We start from the raw sequence: 26,257 nt of genomic DNA, 5'->3' as shown, positions 1-26,257 counted from the left end.
TCCGCAACTACAGAGTACTGGTCCAGTAGTCTGCAGATGCAGAGTACTGGTCCAGTAGTCTGCAGATGCAGAGTACTGGACCAGTACTCTGCAACTACAGAGTACTGGTCCAGTAGTCTGCAGATGCAGAGTACTGGACCAGTACTTCCACCAAAGTGTTGGAAACTGTCAGAAAACACACAGGCTAACTTTAAAATAAGGTCTTATGTACAAAAATCTGAACCACCCCTTTAAGGTTTTCTTGCCTGTGTGCAAATGAACATGCTCTTATTTATCTTTTTTTTTAAACAATGTTAAATAATAGTATAAAACCAGTAGTATAACATTAGATTATTGTCACTCATGCATTAATGTTTAGGTTGCGTTGTAGTTGGTGAAGCTGGAGCTCATCTTTAACTTTTAACTACTGGCTGTTTTATTGATGAATCCATTCATTGTTTTGGTTTGTAAAACGTGACAAAATAGTGAGAAAAGTCGTCAAAGTTACCCGGACCTCGAAGTGACATCTTACATAAAAGCAGTAGTATAACATTAGATTACTGTTACTCATGCATTCATGTTTAGGTTGCGTTGTAGTTGGTTAAGATGGAGCTCATCTTTAACTACTGGTTGTTGTATTTTATATTGATTAATCCATTCATTGTTTTGGTTTGTAAAACGTGACAAAATAGTGAGTAAAGTCCTCAAAGTTGACCTCAAGGTGACATCTTCAGATGTCTCGTTGGGTCCGACCAGACGTTTAAACGTCATTTGAGACAAGAAAACGCAGAAAACGGACACATTTGAGAAGCTGAAACCCTGAAATGTTTGGTATTTCTGAGGAATGGCCGTAGTTACTTGTTGATGTAACTCCCCCGGTCAGATAGCTGCTGTTTGTTTGTTGTGCTCGTGGTGACAGCCGACGGGGGAAGTTGTCGCTGACTCAGCAGGACACTCATCACGCTCCAGATATATATCGGTCAGATGTGTGATTGTTTCCAGTTAGTCAGCAGCATATCTTCCCTGGTAACGTGACTCCGGAGTCTGTCTTCAATGGATCTGAAAACCACTCCTAGACCTCTGAAACGTGACATGGAGCCCCAAAACCCTGGTTCAGTTTTTATCTGGGTCTTTTACTTTAGAAACATCAAGTATTTGTATGTATTTAAAATGTTAATCTCAAACGTAACTAGCTGTCAGAACAACGTAGTGAGTAGTAAAAACAATCATATTTGAACTGCAAAGATTAATCGATTAGTTGTCAACGGTTAAAATAATAGACAACTATTTTAATAATAGATTCATCGGTTTTGAGCGATTATTTCATGAAAAAGGTAAAGAATCCTTTATATTGCAGCTCCTTAAATGTGCATATCTTCTAGTTTCTTCTCTCCTCTGTGACATTAAACTGAATATCTTTGAGTTGTGGACAAAAACGAGACATTTGAGGACGTCATCTTTGGCTTTTGGGAAACAATGATCCACATTTATCACAATTTTCTGACATTTTATAAACCAAACAAGTTCTCCATTAGTCAGACAGATTAAATGACTATGAAAGTAATCGTTAGTTGCGTCCCTAAACCATATTTCCCCCCAAGACGTAGTGCAGTACAAGTAAAAGGTAGCATGGAAATGGGAGTACTCGATTAAGTACATAAAGTTGTACTTAAGTAGCTGATGAGATCACTTTAACCCTCATGTTGTCCTCATGTTGTCCTCATGTTGTCCTCGGGTCAAATTGACCTGTTGTCCTATATCAATGTTCTTTTTTTTACTACCCGGAATAACATGATTGATTCCACTCAACGCTCTTTGGCAATTACAAATCTCTACTTTCATTAATTTTAGAGTGTCTTATTCCATTTTAAAGCATTTCAAAAAATAGTATTGAGTAAAAGTTGACATATTCCAGTCTGTGATTATCATCAACATCCATTCCTTTAATTTTTAGACTAAATAATTCCTAATTTTTGCTTTTCTAGCTCAAACATTAGGTATAATTTCCTATAAATGAGGTTTATTGCCCATAAAGTAAAAAAAATAACTGTAAAATTACTAAAAAACGTAAAAAAAGTGACAAAAAGTTAAAAACATTGATAAAAAGCGTCAACAAAAGTGTTGATTTTTTTTTTTTTTTCGACGGGTTAAACTCCCTATGGAGTATCACAGACGCGCTGCAGGAACACGGCGGTGGTTTTAAATCCGGACCAGAGCTCGGGGCTGTGAGAGAGTTGACATGCAGGCGAGCCCCAGGGAACGCAGTCACCGGTCACTGATTAACTGTCTCATGAGTGTGATAAAGTGATAAAGTTTGGTATGGGACAGCTGATTCTGCCGTGACCGAGAGGTCAGAGTCAGCTGACGTGAGTGTCACACGGAAACATCACATCTAATGTAAATGTGTATTTTATACCGCGCTGTTCTAGTCTTAACGTCTACTCAAAGTGCTTTTACACAGTACAGGAACCATTCACCATTCACACACATTCACACAGTTCAGTGTCTTGCCCAAGGACGCTTCGACATGGGACTGCAGGGCCAGGGATTGAACCACCAACCTTCCAATTGGCAGGCAAGATAGATAGATAGATAGATAGATAGATATATAGATATTTATGGATCCCAAAAATGGGAAATTACGGTGTTACAGCAGCACACGTACATTAGTCACACAACACAGAATATGAATATAAATGAGATACTAGGAAAAAATATACATACATACAGTATACATGAAATAATAATAATAATAAAAGGAATAAAATATAAGAATGAAAATATAAGAACAAACATTTAACTATATACAGGATGGGAAAAACAAAATGTGCAACTACTTAAATAATATGGTAAATGTATGCAACCCCTCTACCAGTGAGCCTCAGCCGCCCTACAGCTGAGCTCTATGCTGCTAATCTCTGAAACACAGTAGTCTTGGTTGGGGAAAGGAGTATCAGTTGTACTCCTGTGTACTTATTGAGTCAATATTTAAAGGTTTAATTTGTCTCAAAAGGAGCTAAAAACACAAGATATAGAAGAATAAATAACAGTTAATTGATGTAAAATGATAAATATAGTACCGCTGCAATTATCATTTAACCTGCGGATTCTTTATTTAAACTGTAGACCAGGGTTTCTCAAAGTGGGGTACGTGTACCTTTATGGGTCCTTTGGAGGACTGCAGGGGTACTAAGATATTTAACTAAATATTTAATAGTTACAAGGCTGTTGTCCAGAACAATGTTCCTCTTTATGTGACTCTTTTTTTCTTCCAAAAATGTGACATTTGTGTCGCCTTCTCTGGACCTATTCTTGCCTTCCTTCCTATCTTTCAAGATTATTTTCTGGGCTTTTCCACCTTTAAATTTTTGACAGGACAGTTAGGTGAGAAAGGGGAGAGAGGGGGGGAAGACATGCATGAAACTGTCCCAGGTCGGACTCAAACCCTGGACCTCTGTGTCAAGTTGTAACACTCTCAGGATATGCGCGCCCGCTCTACCGCTGAAACAACCCGGCCACATTCCTCAATTCGCTTTTTTTCTCGATGTTATGTCACTGTTTCTGAAGTTTTTGATACTATTTATGTCCTATTTTTGCCCGCCGTCTTTCTTTCCTTCCTTCCTTCTTTCTACCATCTTTTTCCATGGTTTTGTCTTTTTGTCTTTTTTTATTTTTTTTACAGTTTTTGTCTCCTTTTCTCAGCAACATTTAAATGTTTTTTTCAGTTACAAATCTGTTGTTTATTAAATCTATTTCCGACACCGCTGTACTGTCCCTCTTTATGTTATTATATTAGATTTTTTTCTACCAAAAATCATACGACACAACAATTCAAAAGGTCCAGTGTCCTTTGGTTTTGTGAAAGGCGCTCAAGAAATGGCAGTTATTATTGTTATCATAATAATGGTTAATGTATAATATTGCATCTGTGTTTTTGTTGTCTGAGAACAGGAGCTGGAGCTGGTGGAGGACGTGTGGAGAGGAGAAGCTCAGGACCTGCTCACCCAGATCGCTCAGCTGCAGGAGGAGAACAAGTCCCTCCTCACCAACATGTCCAACAAAGACCCCATGAGTGAGGAGGACCTGCAGCGGCATGAGGGTGACCACACACACACACACGCACGCACACACACACACACACACACACACACACACACACACACACAAAGGAGGCCTTCTCTTGTTTCTGACCGTGAGCCAGTCTTGTCTCTGCATCTGCTCTTTTTGTGGTTTCACACAGTGGACACAGTCACTCTGAGACACTGTGGACAGACCAGCCTTAGTGTTCAAGCACACCTGCCACACACACACACACACACACACACACACACACACACACACACACACACACACACACACACACACACACAGGGTTCCCGCTGCACAACTTAATGACTTTTCTCTCCCTATAAAAACATGTAAATATTGCAAATAATACTTTATAAGTTTGTCAACTAACAACTGACCTCTTTATATAATCAGTTAGTTTGAGTCATTTGTTATGGAAAAAGTCAAAAACTTCCAGCTGGTTAAATGGGAATATCTTCTAGTTTCTTCTGTCCTCTGTGACAGTAAACTAAAAAAACAAGACATTTGAGGACGTCATCTTTGGGAAACACTGATCCATATTTATCACCATCCAATGACATTTTATAGACCAAACAACTCATCGACCATGAAAATAATCGACAGTTGCAGCAACTCTTTGGGACATGAATCTACTTTCGCTCCGTTTTGATCCATTATTAAATTCTTTTATTTGCTTTTAAAGCCTTTAGCTGAGCTGGCTGAGCTTATTCGTCCTTACGTACCGACACGCTCTCTCAGGTCAGATGATCAGCTGCTCCTGAGTGTGCCTAAAACTAAGCAGATGTATGATGATTTAGTAAGATGTCGACTTCATTTACTGCATTTAATTATTTAGTTTAACTGTGCAGGTTTTTTACTCTGGTTATAATGTTTCTTTTTGTATTTTTGTATTTTTCTGTACAGCACTTTGGTAGTTTTTAAAGTGCTTAACTAATAAAGTTGGATTGGATGAATCTAATTTTGCCTGCTGGTTTTTGTCTGTATGTACAGTCTCCTCGCTCACTGTCTGCTCTCTGTGGTCACCAGGTATGACGGAGAGAGAGAGGCAGGTGATGAAGAAGCTTAAAGAAGTGGTGGACAAGCAGAGAGACGAGATCCGGGCCAAGGATCGCGAGCTCACGCTGAAAAACGAGGACATAGAAGCAGTAAGGCGACAAACTCACCACTCAGACAAGCGCTGGCTCTCATACTCTAAATAGATTTTTATAATTTACCCACAACTCTCGGTGTTCCTGCAGCTCCAGCAGCAGCAGTCTCGCCTCATGAAAATCAACCACGACCTGCGCCATAAAATCTCCGTTGTGGAGGCTCAAGGGAAAGCTCTGATTGAACAGAAGGTGGAACTGGAGGCCGGGGCTCAGGCGCGGGGGCAGGAAGTCACCGCCCTTCGGCAGGAAGTTGCACGCTTAAGGGAACGCCTTCAGGGAAGCCTGCCTGCCCAGAACCCTGAGGAACCCCCACCTCTACCCGCCTCACCTGCAGAGGTAACACAGCACAAGAAACCAGTAAAAGCCTCAGATGTAGCTCTGAGGCTGTAGTCTGAGTTTGGGATGTAACGGTATGAAAATGAATGTTACCTCACGGTTATAGCGGACAAAATCATCACGCTGTTCGGTGTTCAGTTAGGTTAGATTAGATTAGACTTTATTCATCCCGCAACGGGGCATTTTCTTCAATAACAGCAAAAAAACCAAAAAAACACACAAACAAGTAAACACACAAGAAATACACGCAAAACAATAGACAATGATTATAAGGTAGACTGAAAGTAAGCAAAATGGCTTCAAATAAAGGTATGTTAAAGTGCGGTTGCCATGATACAAGAAACAATATTGCGGGGTAAGTGACGTTAAAATTAAATAAATGTGTAATTAGAGTAATAAAGCAAAAGTCGGTAGCATAATATAAATTATATTAACCTGTGACCATAAATATTGAAAAGTAAGTACTTGTAGCAGCCACCTTTGTTCCTGCACGTTGTGCAGACTGGATCACTATGTCCAATCAGCTGTCCTGCGGCATTCTTATAATAACCAAAACACGCCCATGCTTCAGACTTGGTCCTCTTAGAGGGTTGATAAATGTCCTGTCGTCTCCTCCTACTTCAAAGAACGCACGTTGGAGGCTACGCAGTCCGCCTGCGCTGCCACTTCAGGAGACTCGGATGAAGCTGATGAAACCGTGGTAATCCCTCGTGATAATAATGATATTTTAAATGAAAACTGTAATTGTTATCGTCAACATTTTTATCAGGGTTCACAATTTTATCGGTAATCGTTACATCCCTAGTCATAATTTAATATTGAAATGTGCTTTAAACCCCAGACAAATGTGTTTTGATAGATTCTATCGTTGCGTTTACTTGTAGACTTTAATGGCATCCTGTGGGTTAAAATCTGGTCTGTTGGCATTGTCATCTTCTTTCTCTCTCAATCTTTCTTCACTGTATCTTATCTAAAAAACACTGCCGAAAAAACTCCTAAAAAATACATTTTGGGAATGTGCGTGTTTGCTGTCTTGCTGAGAGTAAGACTAATACCACTCTCATGTCTGTCCTTTCATTAAAAAACTACAGCCAGGAGATTGTTAGCTTAGCTTAGCATAATGACTGGAAACAGGCTGAAACAGCTTGCCTGGCTCTGTCCAGAGGTAAAAGAGACCTGCCTTGTTCCAGCACCTAACCCCCCCCCCCCATCAAACCATGACGACAAGAAACTACATATAACAGTTAATTAGTGAGCTTCTGAAGTGCTCTCTAAATTTTAGCCAGGCTAACCGTTTCCCCCTGTTTCCAGTCTTTATGCTAAGATAAACTAAGCTAACGGTTTGTGGTATCAATCCTACTCTCAACAAGAAAGCAAATAAGCGTGTTTCCAAAATTGTTGAACTATTACTTGAAGTCAGAAGTCCTTAAATTATAAGAGAGATATATATATATATATATATATATATATATATATATATATATATATATATATATATATATATATATATATATATATATATATATATATATATATATATATATATATATATATATATATATATATATATATATATATATATGTATATGTATGTGTATATATGTATATATGTATATGTATATGTATGTGTATATATGTATATGTAGACAGTCTTATGTTTCAAATGTTCTCATTTAAAAGAGGGCAAATGACCTTCATGTGCAATATGTTAACCAATAATTGTCCACTAAAGCTATTTATCTTTCTCTAAATTGCAGGTGCTTAATTAAAAGTCTGACCAAAAGATATAAGAACTAGAGTTGCCACATAAACAGATAACAAAGTGTCTTTTACTCCGCCAGCATGGTAAAGCTCCTACAGTGGTGGTGGTGGGGGGTGAGAGCTGGTCAGACAGACCTGACCCCTCTGAGCTGATGTTGGGTGGGTTTGACCCCTCCCTGCCTGGGTCCCTCAGCCCAGAGGGACACGAGGATGGGAATGAGGAGGCCGAGGACGAGGCCGTGTTGCTTTGGGTAATGCAGAAGTGCTCGCTAGCAAACCAGAGTGGTGTGATTGTCCCGACTCTCTAACTCCAAACCTGCACTCCCAGTCCCAGAGCAACAACCGTAACACTAGAAAGCACCATTGACTGTGGAAAAACTAGAAAAAGAATACCCCAAAGCTAGTAGACTAACATCTGAATGACCTGTGAAAAGTGTAGAAACAGCTTGGCATGGTTGTTAAGAACTAACAGTGTCAGTAGGATTTGACGCCCTTCTGCTAACTGGGTGAGACTTTTCTGAACGACTGCACCGATGACCTTTCTAAATATAGATCACTTCGAAAGCTCGACTTCTAACAGCACTTGAAGTTGTCCTTTTAATGCACCATGATCCTGAAACACTGACTAGATGGTAGTTGATTACCACTACTATTACTGGGAGGTTTTGGGACCGATTGCCAGGGAGTGCTAGATACACAGGGTGAGGAGGGTATATTACGTTTAACCATTACATTACATTGCATTAGATTACATACAAAATAAATATTAAAAAAATGATTAACAATTCTGCAGATTTTCAGTTTGGATCCAAAGCTAAATGTGATTCCAGGTGAACTTATAATATATTTTAATAAGTTAGTGGTTTGTAGTTTCTTTGCTCAGTGCATGAGTGGCTTCTGGCAGCCGCATGTGTTCTTGATTGTTTAACAGTGACAGTGAATGTCTCGGGTGTGCTGAGTTAAAAAAAAAAAAAGGGTCTGAACTTAAAGGGAGGAGGGAAGGGCGAACAAATGTATTGGAACAAGGCCCGATGTCTGACTTAGAGTTCACCGTTTGCCACCAGGAGGCGATGTGCGATGAGGACATGCCTGCTGTGTTCCAATATTTTACAAAGGTATCCTCACTTCCTTCCCGCCTACGCTCCTTCCTTCCTTCCTTTCGTCTTCTCTGGTTTTGTTTCCCCTTGATGATGCATTTGTCTGTCGGCAGGAGGCGATGTGCGAGGAGGAGACAGGAGGCTTGGACCCAAAGGACCCCAACCGACCCCGGTTCACCCTGCAGGAGCTGAGGGACGTCCTCCACGAGAGGAACGAGCTCAAAGCCAAAGTCTTCCTGCTGCAGGAGGAGCTGGCCTACTACAAAAGGTACTCACAGGGACACAGATGGCAATCTGACGAGATAGTAGGTACATCCCATGTCCCTTAATTGATAGCTCATCGACACCTCTGTCTTCAACTGTCCCTCCTCGGTGAAGGCCGTCTCAAAGCTCTTATTTCTGCTCCGAAGCCCGAGTAGCGATCATCGAGGAGGCATCAGCGATGAGCTCTAGCCGAGGAAACACGGGGAGCCACCCCTGAAAACGTGCAGGTAAAGGAGAGGCTAACTCCGGCCATACGGCTGACAAATCCATGTGACGCTTCAGAGGACAGGACGTTTCATCTCTCTAAAACACATTTGCTCGTTGTCTCTCTTCTCCCGTGATCTGAGTCCCTCCCACCGAGGAGGCACAGGAGAGACGCGAGGAAGGGAGGCAAGGGGATGCAATTTAAGGGCCATGGGATGCAACTAAAGTCTCATAATAGCATACTTACGGCCATGTTGTTGTTTTGCAGTGATGAGACAGAAGATGAGATTGTTACTCCTTCCCCGTCTCCTTCCCCTGAACTAAGGACTCGCTCCCGCTCTTCTACACAGCCGGAGTCAGGAATCAAACGCCTGTAAGTTTTCCTCTTATATAACACAATAAAGGAAAGGGGAAAAGCCAAAAAGGATAACATAAGCACTTTAATACTTGTACCCTTTGAGCATTCTTTTGTCATGCAGAACAAAGGACAAAATAAGAGTTTACTTACAAAACATAATGTGCAAAATAATAGTTTCCATGATCGTTAGTAGCTGAAATCATAATCGCGATTAAACTTTCGATAAATTACACAGCAACACAAGTTCACCGTGATGCAAAACAGCAAAAAAAGAAAAGAAATAGTAATGAAGGGAAAGCACTAAAGCGTGATTTCTATCGCTTCAATAGGAACTTTACATGAGGTTTGGAACCAAGGTTGACGTGGTCCCTGTCTCCCCCCCACCCCACGTTTGTCTCCCCTCCGCCCTCTTCTCTATATGTCTCTTCCTGTTTGTGTGTCTTCACCTTTGTGTAACAGGATCTTCACCGCCATTATGCCGATGGTGGCGGCTGGTTTGATCCCAGATGACCCTACTTTACAGCCAATCAGACGTCTCATGTCGCTTGTATGACTCTATGTTTGATTGACTTCAGAGTCTGTCGCTCTCTCAGCTAACAGCCTCCCTCCCTTTGCATGTGCCAGCTTCCCCCCCCCCACCTTTATAGTATTCTGATTGGCTGATTGTGGGGCTGTCTTGTTGTTATTGTCCAAAAGAATGATTGTGGAAAATAAAAATCAGCCAGTCAGAATTTACATGTCGTCTGTTGTCGTCACATGTCGTCTCTTCCCCTCATTGACCACAATAACAACATGTCTGCACCTCTAAACCCATAGAAATAATCCCGTTTTAACTTCTAAACTAAAGCGCTTTTAGCTCTTTTGCATTACTTGGTGGTTAAAACGACTTATAACAGACTGTTAACTCATAATGATTTATTCTACTTTACTTTGCTTTTTAAAATTGTTTTCTATTCAACATTGATTTTTTGCTAACAAGCACAAGGGATCTGAGGGATACAAGCAAAATTATTCAGTGTAAAATAAAATACTAATCAAAGAAGACTTATCAAAGAAAGCACTAGTGGACGATTTGTGTTAAAGCCAAGTTCAACAACTAATTACTGACAGATTTCATTACAAATAAATCACACAAAGATACAGATGGATACTTATAGAGCTGCAAAGACTAAACTATTAGTGACTATTTGATCAATTATCAGAGTAGTTGGTGAATAATTTATTGGTTTGAGTAAAAATTCTCTGATTCCAGCTTCTTAAATGTGAATATCTTCTAGTTCTCTCTCTCCTCTGTGACAGTATACTTAATTTCTTTGAGTTGTGGACAAAACAAGACATTGGAGGACATCATCTTGTGCTTTTGGGAAACACTGATCCACATTTTCCAGCCTTTTCCGACATTTTATATATATACACCAAAACAACTAATCCAGAAAATAATCAACAATGAAATAAATCCTTAGTTGCAGCCCTAATATTTACTCACAGATTATCATTCTGGGTGTAGTTACTGTCTCTTGAGATAGATATTAATATTCACGGGGTATTATCCTTGTTCATCACCATCACACACTCCACTGAGGGTCTGACTTGTTCCCCCAGTGACGAGCTTTAACCCTTGGGATGTCCTCGGGTCAAATTTGACCGGTTTACAAAAACTTTCTATATCCGAAAAAAACGCTGAAAAAATTTTGAAAAAAAAGCAACACAAACATTATTTTTTTTAACGCTGAAAAAGTGACCCAAAAAATTTGAAAAAGTGACAAAAATACACCCCAAAACACTGAAAGAAGTGACAAAGAAATAGTAAAAAAATTTACTAAAACATAATTTTTAAAAAAGTGACAAAAGAATATCAATTAAATTGACAAAAACATTGAGAAAAGTGTAGAAAAAGAACAACAAAACGTCAAAATTTCAACCCACGAAGTTGCAGGTCAACGGGAAGACAACACGAGGGTGAAAGCTGCAACATTCCCTTAGAAACTGTAACCTAGAAACCTAATAAATATGAAGAATAAAATAACTGACAAAATTCAAACTCATAATTAAAATATGTGTATTTAAAGTAACACACAAGAGGCATAAGTTACACCAACACTGCTTTAGAAATGTCTGCACACACTCCATACATGTTACTGAAGCACACTTCCTCCCTGGACATCACGTTAAAGCCGGTGTCTCCTCTCCGTCCTCTCGTCTCTTAGGTTTAGTTTCTTCTCTCGTGACAAGCAGCGTAACTTGCACCGGAGTGAGCCGTTTGACTCCAGCTCGTGGACGGGGAAGGAGGACGTGTACACAGAAGAAGCCCAGGAGGCGTTACAGCACTTGTAGAGCCGCCGGGCTGGAAAAAAACTCCAAAAACTCTCAACTCTCCACGTCCATCACTCGAGGTCCCGGATCCTGAAGTGTTCGATCGCACACCAAAACCCCGACCGGTGACTCACACTGCACCTGAACATATCTTGGGCTTGAGGTGAGACAGACAAGAGAGATCCACCTAGAATGAGGCTCCAGCTTGAATAGAAGTGTATTTAATCCCCCGAGAATACTATATAATATACAAACTGTGTATCTCAATGAGCGATGGCATGTACTAAGACTTAAAAAAGGCTAGAAAACGTGTTGGTGCCTGAAGGGTTTGACGGAATCGCACGCGCTTTACGTGATCTGCAGAGAGGGTAAAGTCAAGTTGTAGGACTGAAAGTAGAAAGTGGTTGAATGATATGTTGAGTTGGTGAAAATGACGACGCAGATGAAATCTCTGAGCATCAAAGTGTGCTGCAAAGTTCCATCTAAAAATCACACAACTCCCAATGTAGTAGTGTTTGCTATTCCATGAAAATTTCGGGTTTTAGCATATATTACGAGCAGCGTAGGATACAGAAAACGCACAATTACTGCAGTTTTCTTAAAAACTAAAGCAATGTGTCCCATTAATTTATTTGAATTTTATTTTTCTTGTTCATATGAGCAGCTCTGAGGTCCATCACCAGCACTGTCAGCTAATTCAAACTATGCAACTCTAAATCTAAATCTAAAGAGTTTGGGGCTTTGTGTACAAAATGTTGCATAATCTCACAATTTTAAAAAGATGTGTACATGAAAATGTTACAAATGCTTTTATTTACATTTTGAAGTAATAGTAACTCAAAATTTGACTAAATTTGACTAAATTTTGAGTTACCCAAAAAATCACACTCCATCTGTTAGTTAGTCTGGGTTATTGTGTGACTTTTGTGTTTTAAAGGGTTAGTTCGGAATCACCAAAGTCACACAATAAGACGAACTAACTAACCGATCAAGGCAGCAGCAACTCTTATATTCTGTTAGGGAAAATAAGTGTTTTTATCAAAAGAGTCTGGTGGCTTTTTGAAGTTTACTGCACACTTACACTTGACTTTTGTGTCCATGCATCATTTGCAAGGTAAACACAGATACACACAAATATAAACACAGTGTCAAAACTATGTTGTAGTAAAGTAAAAAGACAATATGTAAAATCATGAAGTCACATAGAAAGTAATAATGAAATATTCCTCAGATTGTGCTCAGGAGTCGGCTGAGATGTTAGAAATGACAGTTGATAGTCATTGAAAGTTGATAAAGCTGAACTGTGGTTTCTATTTTTATTGTTAAAAATGCTAATCTGTGGTTGCTGCTTCTGCTTCATGACAGCTTACCTTCACACTTAACACAGAGACGTCTTCCACCCTCAATGAAGGTAAAATGACAGGGACACTATCATGGGTATCGGAGCAGCTTCCCTGTTTTACATTGTTCCCCGGGTGATAATGAGACAGTATCTTACTCTAGATTATATCTAGAGGTCAAAGGCACTACATATCAACATGAAAAGGGAAATCTGGTCAACGTGTCCAAACACTCCGGTTCTGCAGCTCATTATGTAAGTCCGTGTTGATCCCCTTCCCCTGTGCGTTTCCCTGATTAAAGTGGATATTTAAAAGATTTAATGAATGCATCAATGCTTTATTAAATGAGATGACTTTTATTCAAACATGTGTCGTGTCTCAATAATAAAAAATCGGCTTTGCATATAGTAGTACAGTGTCTTCCTCTGATGTAGACGTAGCCTAGACTGGGTAAAACCAGCCCAATCTGACAGCGATTTGATTTGGTCCTGCAGCTCAGGCTGGAAACCTGCACATGTATCTCATAGACAGTTAAAGGAATGGACCAACAGATCCTGTTGCTCTGGACGGAGACCAGTGAAGGATATTAGAAGGTCTTTTCCGGTGATGGCTGAGCGTTAGTGCGCAGTCTCCTACTGAGCTTGAAGAGGGGGGGGGGACGCCACACAAAGAAGTTTGTAGAAGTGTGAATAAGCAGTCGGCTTCAAGAGAAACTAAAGAACAGCAAAAAGTTATATTGTAAGGTTAATATAAAAAGTGATTCACGGTTAATATAGTGTTACTTTTTAGTTGAGTTGAGTCTTATTATAGGACGCACTTTCCTGACATGGCACCCACTGGCCCTCAATCAACAGGAAGCACATGGGCAGGTACACTATCGACTCTAGGTGAGTTACGAGGTGGCCCAACGTCTGTGCCAGTGTCCTCTAGGGTTAGACAAACAGAAACCTGTTCATTATGAAATACAAAGATTGAAGACCCATTTATTTGGATCAATCTCGAGCAAAGGTCCGGGCCATTTGCCGATCTTGTATCTGCAGTTTTCTTGGACCCACTATGGGATGTGTTCCTAGATGCTGCTTCAGGGGGACTCTGTTGACTGCTGCCTAGATCTGGAAACTGGCTCGAATCACTCAATCATGACACAACAATTTTACGATCGGCATTTCTCTAACAGCAATCTTAGTAAACCTGAAAGAAGTATCACAGGCGCGGCAAAGGAGAAGATAAACACTGTTGGAAATGTTAAAGCAGCGGTTACCTGTGGTTTTAAGTCTGTATCTGCCTCTCTGGCTGTGGCCGATAACGTGAAACAGTGTCACTGGGATGGATGTGTTTACCACGTTGAACTGTAAAATCAGTAGTAACCATGATCTGCGTTCTAGCACCATCTGCAGATTATTCAGATATCTTAAGAATCAATTTCTAAAGGCAAGATCATTCACTTCAGAGTTAGTGCACAGTGAAGAAAGCTGCTGCAGTTGAGATTCATATGAATCCACCTTCTTCATCCATTGCCCTAAGATCATCCATTTGAGCTTGTGAGAACTGAAGGCTGGTCTTCACCTCCTGCACATCTTTACTGATCCCATCAGTTCTTGTGTTTACAGAATCCAGCACTGTTTTTGTGAAAGAGAGGAAGCTTGATTCTTGTCTATGGAGCATATCAGTGTAAAACCTCCTTTGTTCTTCCAACATATCTTTCAAAATGTCCATAGTGACAGTCTTCTTCATTGTAAAGTGCTTTCTTGCTGCTATTTTGTGACAAACTCACCTGCTTTTGTGGATTACTTTGGATTGTAAAAAAGGCCAGAGGCCCGGCCAAGAACTCCACTCAGGCTAAATCACTCAATGGGAGGAAGGCCAAGGCTGGGAAAAAGATCCATCAAATATCAACGCTTTCAAAAACCATCCAATTCCTTGAGTTCAGTAAACCTTCGAGATAAAAGTTAAGAAAACCTGCTGCATAAAAATTACCAGGTCACCACGCCTCGTTTTAGCAATGCCGCAGAAACAGAGTTCCTCGCAGAAGTCTTCCACCACAAACATCTAATACTTAATGTCTTAATGTTTTTGTTGTGAAAATAAAATAAATCACATCAAGATGTAGACAGGGTGAGCTTGTGTAGGTGACATGTAGTGTGTCTACTGTGTAAGGGTTTTCTCAGAGTGCCCGAGTCTTTCTCCCACGTTCAGTGAATATAAACGCGGATTCAACACCAAAAAAATACTAATTTAAGTACAGAGCTGCGGACCTGCCTCACATCCGAGCTAGCATCTCCTCCACTGCCCTCTGACCTTCCAGCTGTCAGGACCACATCAGAGATATGTTGGGTTTAATCCGGGTGCTTCCCACATGCAGCATTCAATAACATGAAAACATCTTTCTGCTTATCAATCATTTGTAAGACCTATATTCATATATATATATATATATATTCATATATATATATTCAGATATATTCACCTCAAACTGAAAACCTGCTAATTCAGTTCAATTCATGTATTTCACATTTCTGGTCATTGGCCCATATTCCCTGATGCATCTGCTTTTAATCCTTGGTTTGGTCTGAGCCCCCAAATATTGACAATTTCAGGCTCCGCCCCGGCTGCAGTGATGATGATGATGATGATGATGATGATGATGATGATGATGATGTATAAACCCGGCCTGTTGGCTGCTATTTGGAATGTGTGAGGTGGGCTGAGCAGACCTTTCTGTGGGTGTTTTAACGTTATAGTGAAGTTATCATTCTCTTTCTCTCTCTCTTGACTAGAGGGAACCCCCGGCGTGTACTCATTAAGAAAAACATTTTAAACTTGTAAAAATGTCATATCACAGAAAAACAACAAACAGACGGCAACTCGTTACTTGCATATGACATCTTTATTCCTCGATGTCTGCACCCCAGCATTAAGATTCATTCAACGCTACAACAGCAAAGATCTACCACGTCCCAAAATGGCCGACAGGCTCCATTAGTTCTACATTTACAGTAAAAACAATGAAGCAATAATTCAGAAATGTTATGTGTGTGTAAGGAAAAGGCTCACAGGTGTGACACGATGCTACTGTTAGGAAGGTCAAAATGTTAATGTCTTCTACTTTATCGCACATATACACTACACAGCACTTCTATAACACAGATGGGGCTTTCTTCGTGGTATTTGAATATCATTAAAATGGGCAATAAAGCAATCATTCAATAATATACTGAATATTTTGGAAACTTTTAAGATCTTTCGTGATTTGTGAAGACTTTTATGGAAAATCTGTTCAAACTAAAACAGCCAAAGAGATGTATTGAGGGCGATGTATTATATTTGGTGCATTACTTTAAAATAAGTTTAAATAAGGGCTTAAAGAAATACTTGGACATTTTGGGAAACTCCCATCTTCGCTTTCCTGCAGCGTTAGATGAGAAGATCGACACCGCTGTCATATCGGACTCACAACAAGTAGGCGTAATTCCCCAAAATGTCTAACTGTTCCTCTAAGTCAAAGCCCCAAAAATACCCAACCCATTAAATAAAAACTTCTTGTTATTTAAGATCAATAATACAATGTAACATTACAGAGAAAGTGCTGTTAAACTGTGGTATAAAGCTCTGAAATGTCATTAACTGAACCAGGTGGAATCTGCAGATTTCTTATTTTTGTTATTTAACAGTTTTCAAGCTGATCCAGAATAGAAATCTGCAGAACTTAAATTTTATATAAAATAAAACAAAATAGTGTTAATTTAAAAATAGAAAATGTGTAACGTTTTGGTACCTGGCCCCACAAATCACTGACTTTTTAAAGATTTCCATGGTTTTGGTGTTTTCACAAAACTTGTTGACAGCTACAAAAATGTTGAATATCACCACACGTAATGCTTTAAAACAGATTTATTATTCTGATTCGAACACTATCCGGTGACAAAGTCACTTGTTACCTGTCCAATGTTCAAATTCACAACTGCATGTGCTCGTTTTTCTGCAGTACATGAATTTAATTAAGCAACTTGACCAAAGTAATGTTTATTATTTAAAAAACTGCGTTCTAAATGTGATATTTTCGTTGCCATTGTGATTTAGATCGGGAAAAATAAGCATCTTAATGCACAAAAGTGTGACTTTTCTTTAAAAACTAAAATACTGAATGTACTTGTAACTAATTAGCTAAAAGAATAACAACAATTTGGTAATTTTAGTCATTTTCTCTTGTGTAAATCAAACACAAATCAAGACAATATAAAAAGGAGAATTATTTTGGGTTATATTTGACTTCCTGGCTACAATTGATGAAAAAAAAACATTTCAAAAAGGCTACTGAAAATAAAGTAAAAAATGACCTTTTGGCAGTTCAGCTGTTAATACAAATGTCCCATGGAAGAATATGAACGATATTTAGCGAGCGAAAGGAACAGCTGTGTAGAAAACCTGCAAAACTCTTAAATATACAGAAGGAGTGCCACTGGTGCACGTGTTGGAGAGGCTGGTGGTGTGCGTGCATAAAACAAGAAATGTTGGCCAAATTCCCAGCAGATGCTTTAACCTGGTGCTGTCTTTGTTCTTGTCCTTAGTGTTCAAAAGGAAGAGCTTGACTTTTTGGGATATACGCACATCTTCCCTTTCTTGCAGAGTGTTAGAGGAGAGGAGCCACACCCCTTATTAGCTTAGCTTAGCATAAAGACTGAAAACGGGGGAGACCGCTAGCATTGGGCTCTTACCTAAGACACACCTGACTGAGCTGCTTCTTATTTGATTGGATGCACAAATGTTCATTAAGACAAAGATGGACCATTTTTTCTTCCAAATCAAATTATTTGGTCATAGCTTTATGATTAAACTTTACATATGTTTATAGAAGTGGCCACAGTTTTCATTTATTGTGTTATTTAAGCTTGGATTTGTGCACCTAACTTTATATTTTTCCTCTTTTCCTACTAGAGCGAAGGCTCCATGCGGAGCTTTAGCAGTAGCCTACGTACGCGGCCTGATGCTTAAACTTGTGCGCTTTAGGGCTGCAACTAACGATTATTTTCCCGATTGTTTGGTGTATAAAATGTCAAACTGGTGAAAAAATGTGGATCAGTCTTTCCCAAAAGGCCCGAGACGACGTCCTTATATGTCTTGTTTTGTCCACAGCTCAAAGATATTCAGTTTTCTATCACAGAGGAGAGAAGAAACTAGTAAATATTCACATTTAACAAGCTGGAATCAGAGAAGTTTTACTTTTGTCTTTAAAAAATTACTTTACTCTTTGCAAGAATGTGGAAAAAAATAAATAAATCCCAAAATGTCAAACCTTTTCCTTTAAAGCACCCTTGATTTTGCAACAGAAAGCCAATAAATATATGTACATAGTGCTGTGGTATATGGACCGTAAAGAACTGCGATTAAAAGTGAAATTTAAAGTACGGCGACTAGATAATCATGTCAGCCGGTCAGGGAGGAATCGAAGCAGTCTTTTAATTATTTGAGTATTTATATTATTAAATATTTACCTAAGAAACTGCCTTATACCGGTATATTTGTATTTAGAGACACAGCAGAATACACTGTAGGTATTTGCAACAAACTCCACTACATGATAATTCAAGTGTGTTGCGCATGTTAAGTATTAAAAAATACAATATAGGTTAAAAATAAAGCATGAAAAAAAAAGAGGAAAAACTACAGACTATTTTCTGTATTTCTACCTAATCCTTAAAGTCTGTACAACACGAATACTTTGATCCAGTGTCACAACACGTCTTCTTTGTAATTAAGACCCAAAAATGCCAACTGAACCGTGAGTCTGGTAAACCATTAACTTCCACTAATCCACGGTGGGTTGTGTGAGTTCTGATGGTTGAAGTCAATTTCCACGTGGACAGAACACATTGTTTGTTTGCATCTCGTTGATCTTGCTGATCGAAGTTAAAGGGCCCCGGGGCCTTAAAAGTATTGCTAAGTTTTTGTTTTTAACTACTACTAATTAAGAAAAACGTATAAAAATGCAGAGCATTAACTACTACCTGCATGCTGGTAGAAGCACTGATCTACAGGGAATACAAAATGTACAAAAGAAATGTGCTGCAAAACAACCAGAATGTTTCATATACACATAAATAAAAGTACATATGTCCTCTGACGAGGCGGATAGAAATTAATCAAAGTACCCCAACAACCCCCCCTCACCCAAAACACATTTCCCTCATCCTACTTCCTCCAAACCGGAACAAAAACAAAAAAAAAAAAAAAAAAAAGGTACACATTCTGTTTCTAAGGCATTTTGTACACTAGCGAATGAGGAACACGTGTGTTGCTCTGAGACGTTTCCCTTGTTTTGTTTTTCTTCTTCTTCTTCTTCTTCCTCCTCCTCGAGGATCAGTATTTGAGCCAGGGGTGAGCTGCGATGGAGGCTTTGCTGCGGTCCCCGTAGTCGTAGAGCAGCTCCTCGCCCCCGTCGATGTCGCGAGAGGCCACGAGGATGAGGTGAGGGACGCCGTTGATGTCGTGGAGTTTGGTTTGGCAGTTTCCGTTTTTACTGTGATTTATCAACCTTCCCATCCGACCAGACTCTTTTGTTGCGTCCACGCTGTCAAAGAATACCCAAACACACAATTGGTCTTTAGACTCCAAGATGTCCACACACCTAGTATGTTGCCTAGCAGTACGTTGGGATTGCTAAAACGTTAACATGTGTGGATTTATGACTCCTACCAGTAGGTTTTGCAGAGGTGCTGGAAGTAGTACATGTAGCAGCCGGTGGCAGGGTTCTGAGCGTATTCGGCCTCCCTCTTTTTGGCGTCGGTGATCTGCAGCAGGTCTCCGTGGTACTCCACCACGTACTCGCCTTTCTGGAAACACCGCGTGGCGAACACCGCTCTTCCCTTTCCTTCTATGTGCCGCACCTTCAAAACAGAGGGCAAGGTTTTCCATCGTGAAACACAACTTCACGGTTATGGAAGTAGATTTAGGGCCACTGGTGAAAAATGTATGTGAGTTTTGACTTTATACTCACAAATCTGACTTTTTTTTTAATTTTTCTCAGAATTCTGAGAATAAATTCCGAATACTGACTTTAATCTCAGAATTTAAAACAGTCAGAATTCGGAGAATACTGAGTCTAAAGTCAGAACTCACACACATTTTCCACCAGGGGTCCTAATCCTCTTCCGTACACGGTCACTAGAACATGTGTAATTCAGCATAGGGTCGTTTCTGTGTTTATTTTCAACCTTTGATGAGATGTCTTCACACCTGCCTTGTTTAGTTTGGTTGAGTTGACCTCTGGAGCATTCGAAATGTATACTTTTACGTCCCTACATTTCCCCTTAGCATCTCCGTTACTCTAGCCTGGACGCCAGCTGGATTTAGCCCCGCCCACAACATTTGAGGTGGGGAAGTTCGGTCTGGCCTTGATCCGTTGTGGAGCAACTATGCTCATAATCAACCTTTTTCCTTACTTTTAGAAATTAAGTACATTTAATAAATTACTTTTGATATTTAAGTAGAGAAAATATCAATATACTTTAACACTTTTATTCAAATAAACATCCGAAAGGTGACTAACTTCAACCAAAGACCTTCTTCCTGTATTTTTTTTCTCCCGCCCCAGACACTTCTGACCAATAAGCAGAGTGAACGCTCCTCTCACGTGATTTGCAGTGATGAATTTGGTTCGCTTGGATTTTTCTCTTGACTTAAATGTTCCTCAAATACTCCGGCAAGTTACATTTTTTTTCTAATTTAATTTGTCATTTTTAAGTGGGCGCACAGTGTGAAAATGCAACTGTCACTATGAGTCCAAAGCCTTGTATAAAAGGGATTAATTACCTTTTATTTTAGTACAATAAGCCTGAGCAAAGACATAGATATTTTTTAGGCGTGTTTGGAGGGCGCATGTGTACCTCCATTCCTTCTTCTATTCCTTTAGTGATGAGATCATCTATGAGCTTCTTTTCTTCACACTGGGAACAAAAAGAGACATGAAATAGCGTTTCTGACACACACACACACACACACACACACACACACACACACACACACACACACACACACACACACACACACACACACACACACACACACACACACACACACACACACACACACACACACACACACACACACACACACACACACACACACACACACACACACACACACACACACACACACACACACACACACACACACACACACACACACACACACTTATTTCTATAGCACATTTTACAAACACAGACGGAAAGCTCAAAACAATTAATATAAAATATTGCAAAAACAATATGAGCATCGGGTTTAAAAAAATAAAATGAATAAATACTAAAATACATACATAGACATGTAGTATAACAAGTGATTTCATTTTACCTCAATCTCTGTTTTACTTTTTCTTGAGCTTCTTCTTATTGGATAGTAGTCGGTAACTTTCCGGTTTTGGGAGTTTTTTCTGCCTGCACTTTAGTGGAAAGAGTGCAACAACAAACTATTACAACTACACGAATAAATAATGATCACGTCACCACGTTGTCTGACAAGATTCCCTCCTTTCAAAAGGTCTGGATAACCAATATGTGCTTACGGTCTTAGTGTGGATTTCTTTCCTTTGGGTTTGAGGCGGACGGCCCTCCTCTGGCGGCTGTGAAGAGAGCCGCCGTTGTTGTTGGCGAGGAGCGGAGCGTGAGACAGGCTGTCGCGCAGGGGGAGTTCGGTGGGGGGGCGAAGGCAGTTCTGAGCGCAGTGGAGCTGCGGAGGCGAGTGCTGTTCATCTGACCAGCAGGGTGAACGCTGGCTGTAGCTGCTCTCCATCTCGGGGAAGCGAGTCTTGGAGTGTTTTGCCGTAGTGCTGATGGGGTTTGTTCTCCTGCCTGGGAGGAAAGATTGAAGACAAAAAACAAAGGATATTATCCAAGTGGTTCAGTGAAATCTTGTGTTTCTACTTCTTCTCACAGTTTATGGTTACATAATCTACTGAAATACTAAAATAAATAGGTTTCTTTGCTCTCCTGTGGAGTGAAAGACAATAAAACTACTGTCCTCAGCTGGAGCTGTGGAGCTGCAGCAGAGACACTTACCCTCTCCCGGCCTCTGAGCATTAATTTGCTGGAAGCATATTGGAGAGCACCTTCCCTGCTGTGTCAGCTTGATTTCATCGAGAACTGGTGATATGCAGTTTGTGCAGCTTAAGACAGTGACTGAATGGCTATTGCATACAATCTCCTGTGGATGCAGAGAGAAAATGTAATTAGTCCATAGTTCCTGCCTTGTGTATTTCATGTCATGACGCAAACTCACACCAAAGTTGGTGCAGCTCCAGTTTTCCATTAAGTGAATCAAGTACAACAGAACATTGTGAATCCAGAAAAACACATAATTCAAATAGGGGAAAGTGCCCAAGCTGATAAAACAAAAGGTATAATTAAAAAAAAAATTTACAATTTACAGACCAATCTTCAAAGAGCGGTCTGATTTACAGTTAATACAAGTGAACGGTATGGACTTCTTACAAAAAACAACAGATAAAACAAATTAAACCCCAGAGATATTCACTTTACTATGAAGATCCACATATTCTCACTTTAAGAAACTGCTTGAAGCAAAAGAGTCAACCATCACATTTCTATTGATCTATTATTCAACTACATTGGCTCTAAATCACACACAAATTAATCAGGAAATTGTCCACTTTAAGAAAATGTTTTGAGGAAGTTTAGGGAATTCAACACGTTTGTTAGACCTTATTGGTTCGTTATGTAAACAGAAGATGCATTTTCCAGCTGATCCACCAGGCTTTTTACACACTTTATTTAGCTTAAGAAGGAGAAGAATTGCCTCAACACAAAGGACACTTTATCGTTCAGTTGATCAAACATTCAACATAATTTAAGTTTATGTTAATTTTTAACTTTAATCTGTTTATTGATACCTAATGGGGAAATTACAATTTACACTCTGTGTCCAAACTTTGTTAGTTTTATAACACACAGTCCTGAACTACACACACACACACACACACACACACTAATGGAGAGATGTCAGAGTGAGTGAGCTGCCAGCTGAACCAGCACCCTAAGCGGTTGGGGGTGTACGGTGCCTTGCTCAACAGCACCTGGCAGTGGCCAGGAGGTGAGTGGCATCTCTCCGGCCACCAATCCACACTCCCAACTTTTTGGTCCACACGGGGACTTGAACCAGCGACCCTCCGGTTCCCAACCCAACTCCCTATGGACTGAGCTACTGCCACCTCTGCATATCTGGAGATACGTGTTTTTTTACTGGAAGGAGCTAAAGCCATCAGACAAATCTAGTGAAGTACAAATATAAAGTAACATAATAAAAGCCGAGAAAAATACAAGTATCTCCAACAAGTTTTGAGGTACTTGGGTTTTTTGTTTTTTGTTATTGTTGCGGGCAAAAATCCTTGATTATGCGGCACCTTTTCTTTAAAAAATGTGATGGAATATTTTGAATATTTATGCGATTGTATACGACGAAACTGCTGGAACTTGCAACAACTATTAAACATAATGGCGTTTTTCTGGGGGGGGTCTGACTTGAGTAACCGGACCGCCCCCCCTGATGTGGGTGGGGCCGCGAGGAGGGGACCATGCTGGCTCCACACCCACATCCACTCTCCCATCAATCCCTTTAAATAGTCACAGGCCTCTCGGCTGATTATATCCTGCTCATAGCCACTCAAATTAACAACGGCTGCTTTCACAACTACAAAAACACCTAAAGAAAACACGTATGTGTTTCCGTAATGTCCTCTAATGTCAAATCATGTTTACGTCCTCGGCTAGCTAGCAGGCACATGCAACGTGAAGCTAATGCTAGCAAAGCATCAAAAAAGGTCCCATTTGTAGCTATGGTTACACAGTTACACAATATTAATTTAAATGTAAACGCTTGAATCCAATTCTCCAAGAAAGTAGCGTTAGTAATCCACTTAATACAGCTTTTCTTTACCATACTTTGGCACGGTGGTCATATAACGAGCAAACTTACCCCGTTCATGTCCGAGTTGTTTTTTGTGGCTCCGCTCGGCTCGGCTCGGCTCGGCACGGCTCGGTTCGAGGACAGTGAAGTGCAGTGTCCGCCGGTTCAGAGGTTATCCTCGGCCTGCTCGCACGGCAGGGCCCTCCGTACACTCCGGCCCCGGTCCAGGGCGACTGTGTGCCCCTCTGTTGTTGTTTAAACTGCCAGCAGCTCAACCGATGCAGCCTCCACAGCTCCTCTCCGCCATTTTTCTTCGTGTAAATGACGTAGACGGAGACGAGACAACGGCGCCCCCTGCAGGCCGACCGCGGAAGTGTCGTTTCCCTTATTAGGAAATATATGTATTCATGTTTTCCCCTTTTTTTTAAACGCAAAACTAGCGACAAACAAATGGACATGACAATAAAACAAAAAAACTGTCAGTTCACAGAAAAAGTGCGCATTACCTATGTCAATCTTGTCTTTTTATTGTATTTTTGATCAGCTGTCAACTCCCATTTTATTTATTTCACTGTCTTTTTTCTAAAGCTTCCCCATCTTCTGTTTAGATAGATAGATAGATAGATAGATAGATAGATAGATAGATAGATAGATGTTTATTGATCCCAAGAAAAATGGGAAATTCCTGTGTTACAGCAGCGAAATCAGTCACAAAGCACAGAATATAAATATAAATGAAATACTTGGAAAAATATACATACATACAATATATTTACACGATTACAATGATTTGTATGAGTATTGATTTGTTTGTTCTTTTGTTTGTCCTGTTAAAGCACCTTGTAAACTGTTATTTTTGAAGGTGCTATGCAACTAAAGTTATTTTAACTGTATATTATTAATCAAATAAATGATCACAAGTGGATTCAGATTCAGAAATAGAGTCCATAGAGCCAAGACCAAGTGAGGCCAATGACTCAGAATCAGAATCAGAAATACCTTATTGATCCCCGAAGGGAAACTCTGTGTTTCAGTTGCACAAATAGTAGAAATATCAGAGCAGAAATTTAAATAAAGAAATATAAGGAGTGTGGGTATGTACGGTATTTATGTAGTTAAAGGAATGTTATGATACAGTATTTACATAATTAACATAATTAAGGAGTTGCATTGGTGTAAAGTAATAATAATAATAGTGGCAGTTGAGTATTACACACATTTCAGGCCGGTGTTATTGCACAAAACAGATAACATTTTCCAGTTTTAACCTCTAAGTGTGCGTGTGTGTGTGTGTGTGTCTGTGTGTGTGTGTGTGTGTCTGTGTGTGTGTGTGTGTGTGTGTGTGTGTGTGTGTGTGTGTGTGTGTGTGTGTGTGTGTGTGTCAGACACTCGATGGCCACAGGCAGGAAGGACTTCAAGGCCAAAGACCAAGGTTGGAAAACTGAAATCCTGGCAGATCGAAACATAATAAATACAGTACAGAACAAAATACAATGTAATCTTATTTATACTAGCAGTTCCCAGGTTGACAGCTCTCTCCTAATATGTCCCATATCTTAAGAAATTTTAGGTTGACATTGGACAGAATATCCCCAATTTCTACAATAAGTAACCTAGCTGAAAATATTGGAGAAAAACAAACAACTATGTAACATTTTAAAGCGAGGAGGAAAAACTGATTTCCACTGTCTCAGATGACTCTTTTTATTTAGCCCATACCAAACATGTGGGCTTGTTCTAAAGCTGAAGCTGTACCAACTTTGGTGTGTGTGTGTCAATAAAATTACACATGACAGAGACTGTGGACTCATTACATTGTCAATGCAACAATGAAAGAAAATGAAAATGAACAAAACAAATGATCTATTTAGAATTATGTGAATGTATGGCTGCATTTTAGTTTTTTATTTAATAATTGTTATTGTTATTATTTCATGTATATTGTATGTATGTATATTTTGTGTGCTGCTGTAACACTGTAATTTCCCATTTTTTGGGATCAATAAATATCTATCTATCTATCTATCTATCTTTCTATCTATCTAGTCCATGTGCTTACTATTTAGTGCCTCATTTCATGTGGATCTCCTGTTATTGTACTGTATTTCTAACTGTCTTGCACGTATGCCTTGCTGCACCACAGATGCTCCTCTGGGATAATATCAAGTTTTAGTTGAGGTATAATTATTCTTGAGACCGGAAAAGATGACCGTCACCAGCCTTAAGAGAAGGAAAGATTTGGTCTTGGAAATGTTCATAGACTAGACTATTACTATGATACAGTACAGCCTGATCTGTACTATACAGTCAGTTTTATTGTACATATTTGTTATTTTAGTGTCTATTTTATATTCTTTTTTATTTAGGACTATCTATTCTGCGTTTAGATTCTTGACTTATTGTTTATTCCCTGTTTAATATGCATGCTGTTTGTTGCATGCACAAAATACA

General features: G+C 39.7%; 2 protein-coding genes across 7 annotated transcripts in view; one reads left to right on the top strand and one right to left on the bottom strand.

The window, feature by feature from the left end:
* rilpl1 (Rab interacting lysosomal protein-like 1) overlaps positions 1-12,340 on the top strand; it is a 14,200-nt gene extending 1,860 nt beyond the window's left edge. The window contains exons 2-10 of one of the 6 annotated variants that reach the window (XM_034896142.1): positions 3,931-4,078; positions 5,095-5,213; positions 5,307-5,552; positions 7,394-7,564; positions 8,378-8,428; positions 8,524-8,678; positions 9,147-9,251; positions 9,696-9,783; positions 11,444-12,340. In XM_034896142.1, coding sequence (XP_034752033.1) covers positions 3,931-4,078; positions 5,095-5,213; positions 5,307-5,552; positions 7,394-7,564; positions 8,378-8,428; positions 8,524-8,678; positions 9,147-9,251; positions 9,696-9,783; positions 11,444-11,449 — 1,089 coding nt within the window. In that variant the 3' untranslated portion in view covers positions 11,450-12,340. Of the gene's footprint in view, positions 1-3,930; positions 4,079-5,094; positions 5,214-5,306; positions 5,553-7,393; positions 7,565-8,377; positions 8,429-8,523; positions 8,679-9,146; positions 9,252-9,695; positions 9,790-11,443 lie in introns of those variants that run through there. The other 5 variants (XM_034896141.1, XM_034896143.1, XM_034896145.1 and 2 more) reach the window with 5 other exon arrangements.
* A 6,886-nt stretch (positions 12,341-19,226) lies between these two features.
* Positions 19,227-24,129, bottom strand: kmt5aa (lysine methyltransferase 5Aa). The gene is made up of 7 exons (XM_034896172.1): positions 23,876-24,129; positions 21,943-22,087; positions 21,450-21,735; positions 21,239-21,326; positions 20,773-20,832; positions 19,583-19,773; positions 19,227-19,457 (listed from the first exon to the last, which is right to left on the bottom strand). Exons 1-7 carry the CDS (start codon positions 23,882-23,884, stop codon positions 19,247-19,249), a joined length of 990 nt encoding a protein of 329 aa, XP_034752063.1. The 5' UTR covers positions 23,885-24,129; the 3' UTR covers positions 19,227-19,246.
* Between the last annotated feature and the right edge of the window lie 2,128 nt (positions 24,130-26,257).

The sequence above is a fragment of the Etheostoma cragini genome, chromosome 16 (genome assembly GCF_013103735.1).
Source record: "Etheostoma cragini isolate CJK2018 chromosome 16, CSU_Ecrag_1.0, whole genome shotgun sequence".
Taxonomy (NCBI): domain Eukaryota; kingdom Metazoa; phylum Chordata; class Actinopteri; order Perciformes; family Percidae; genus Etheostoma; species Etheostoma cragini.
The sequence above is the reverse complement of the archived record's forward strand: the minus strand, read 5'-3'. Positions and strand labels throughout refer to the sequence as shown.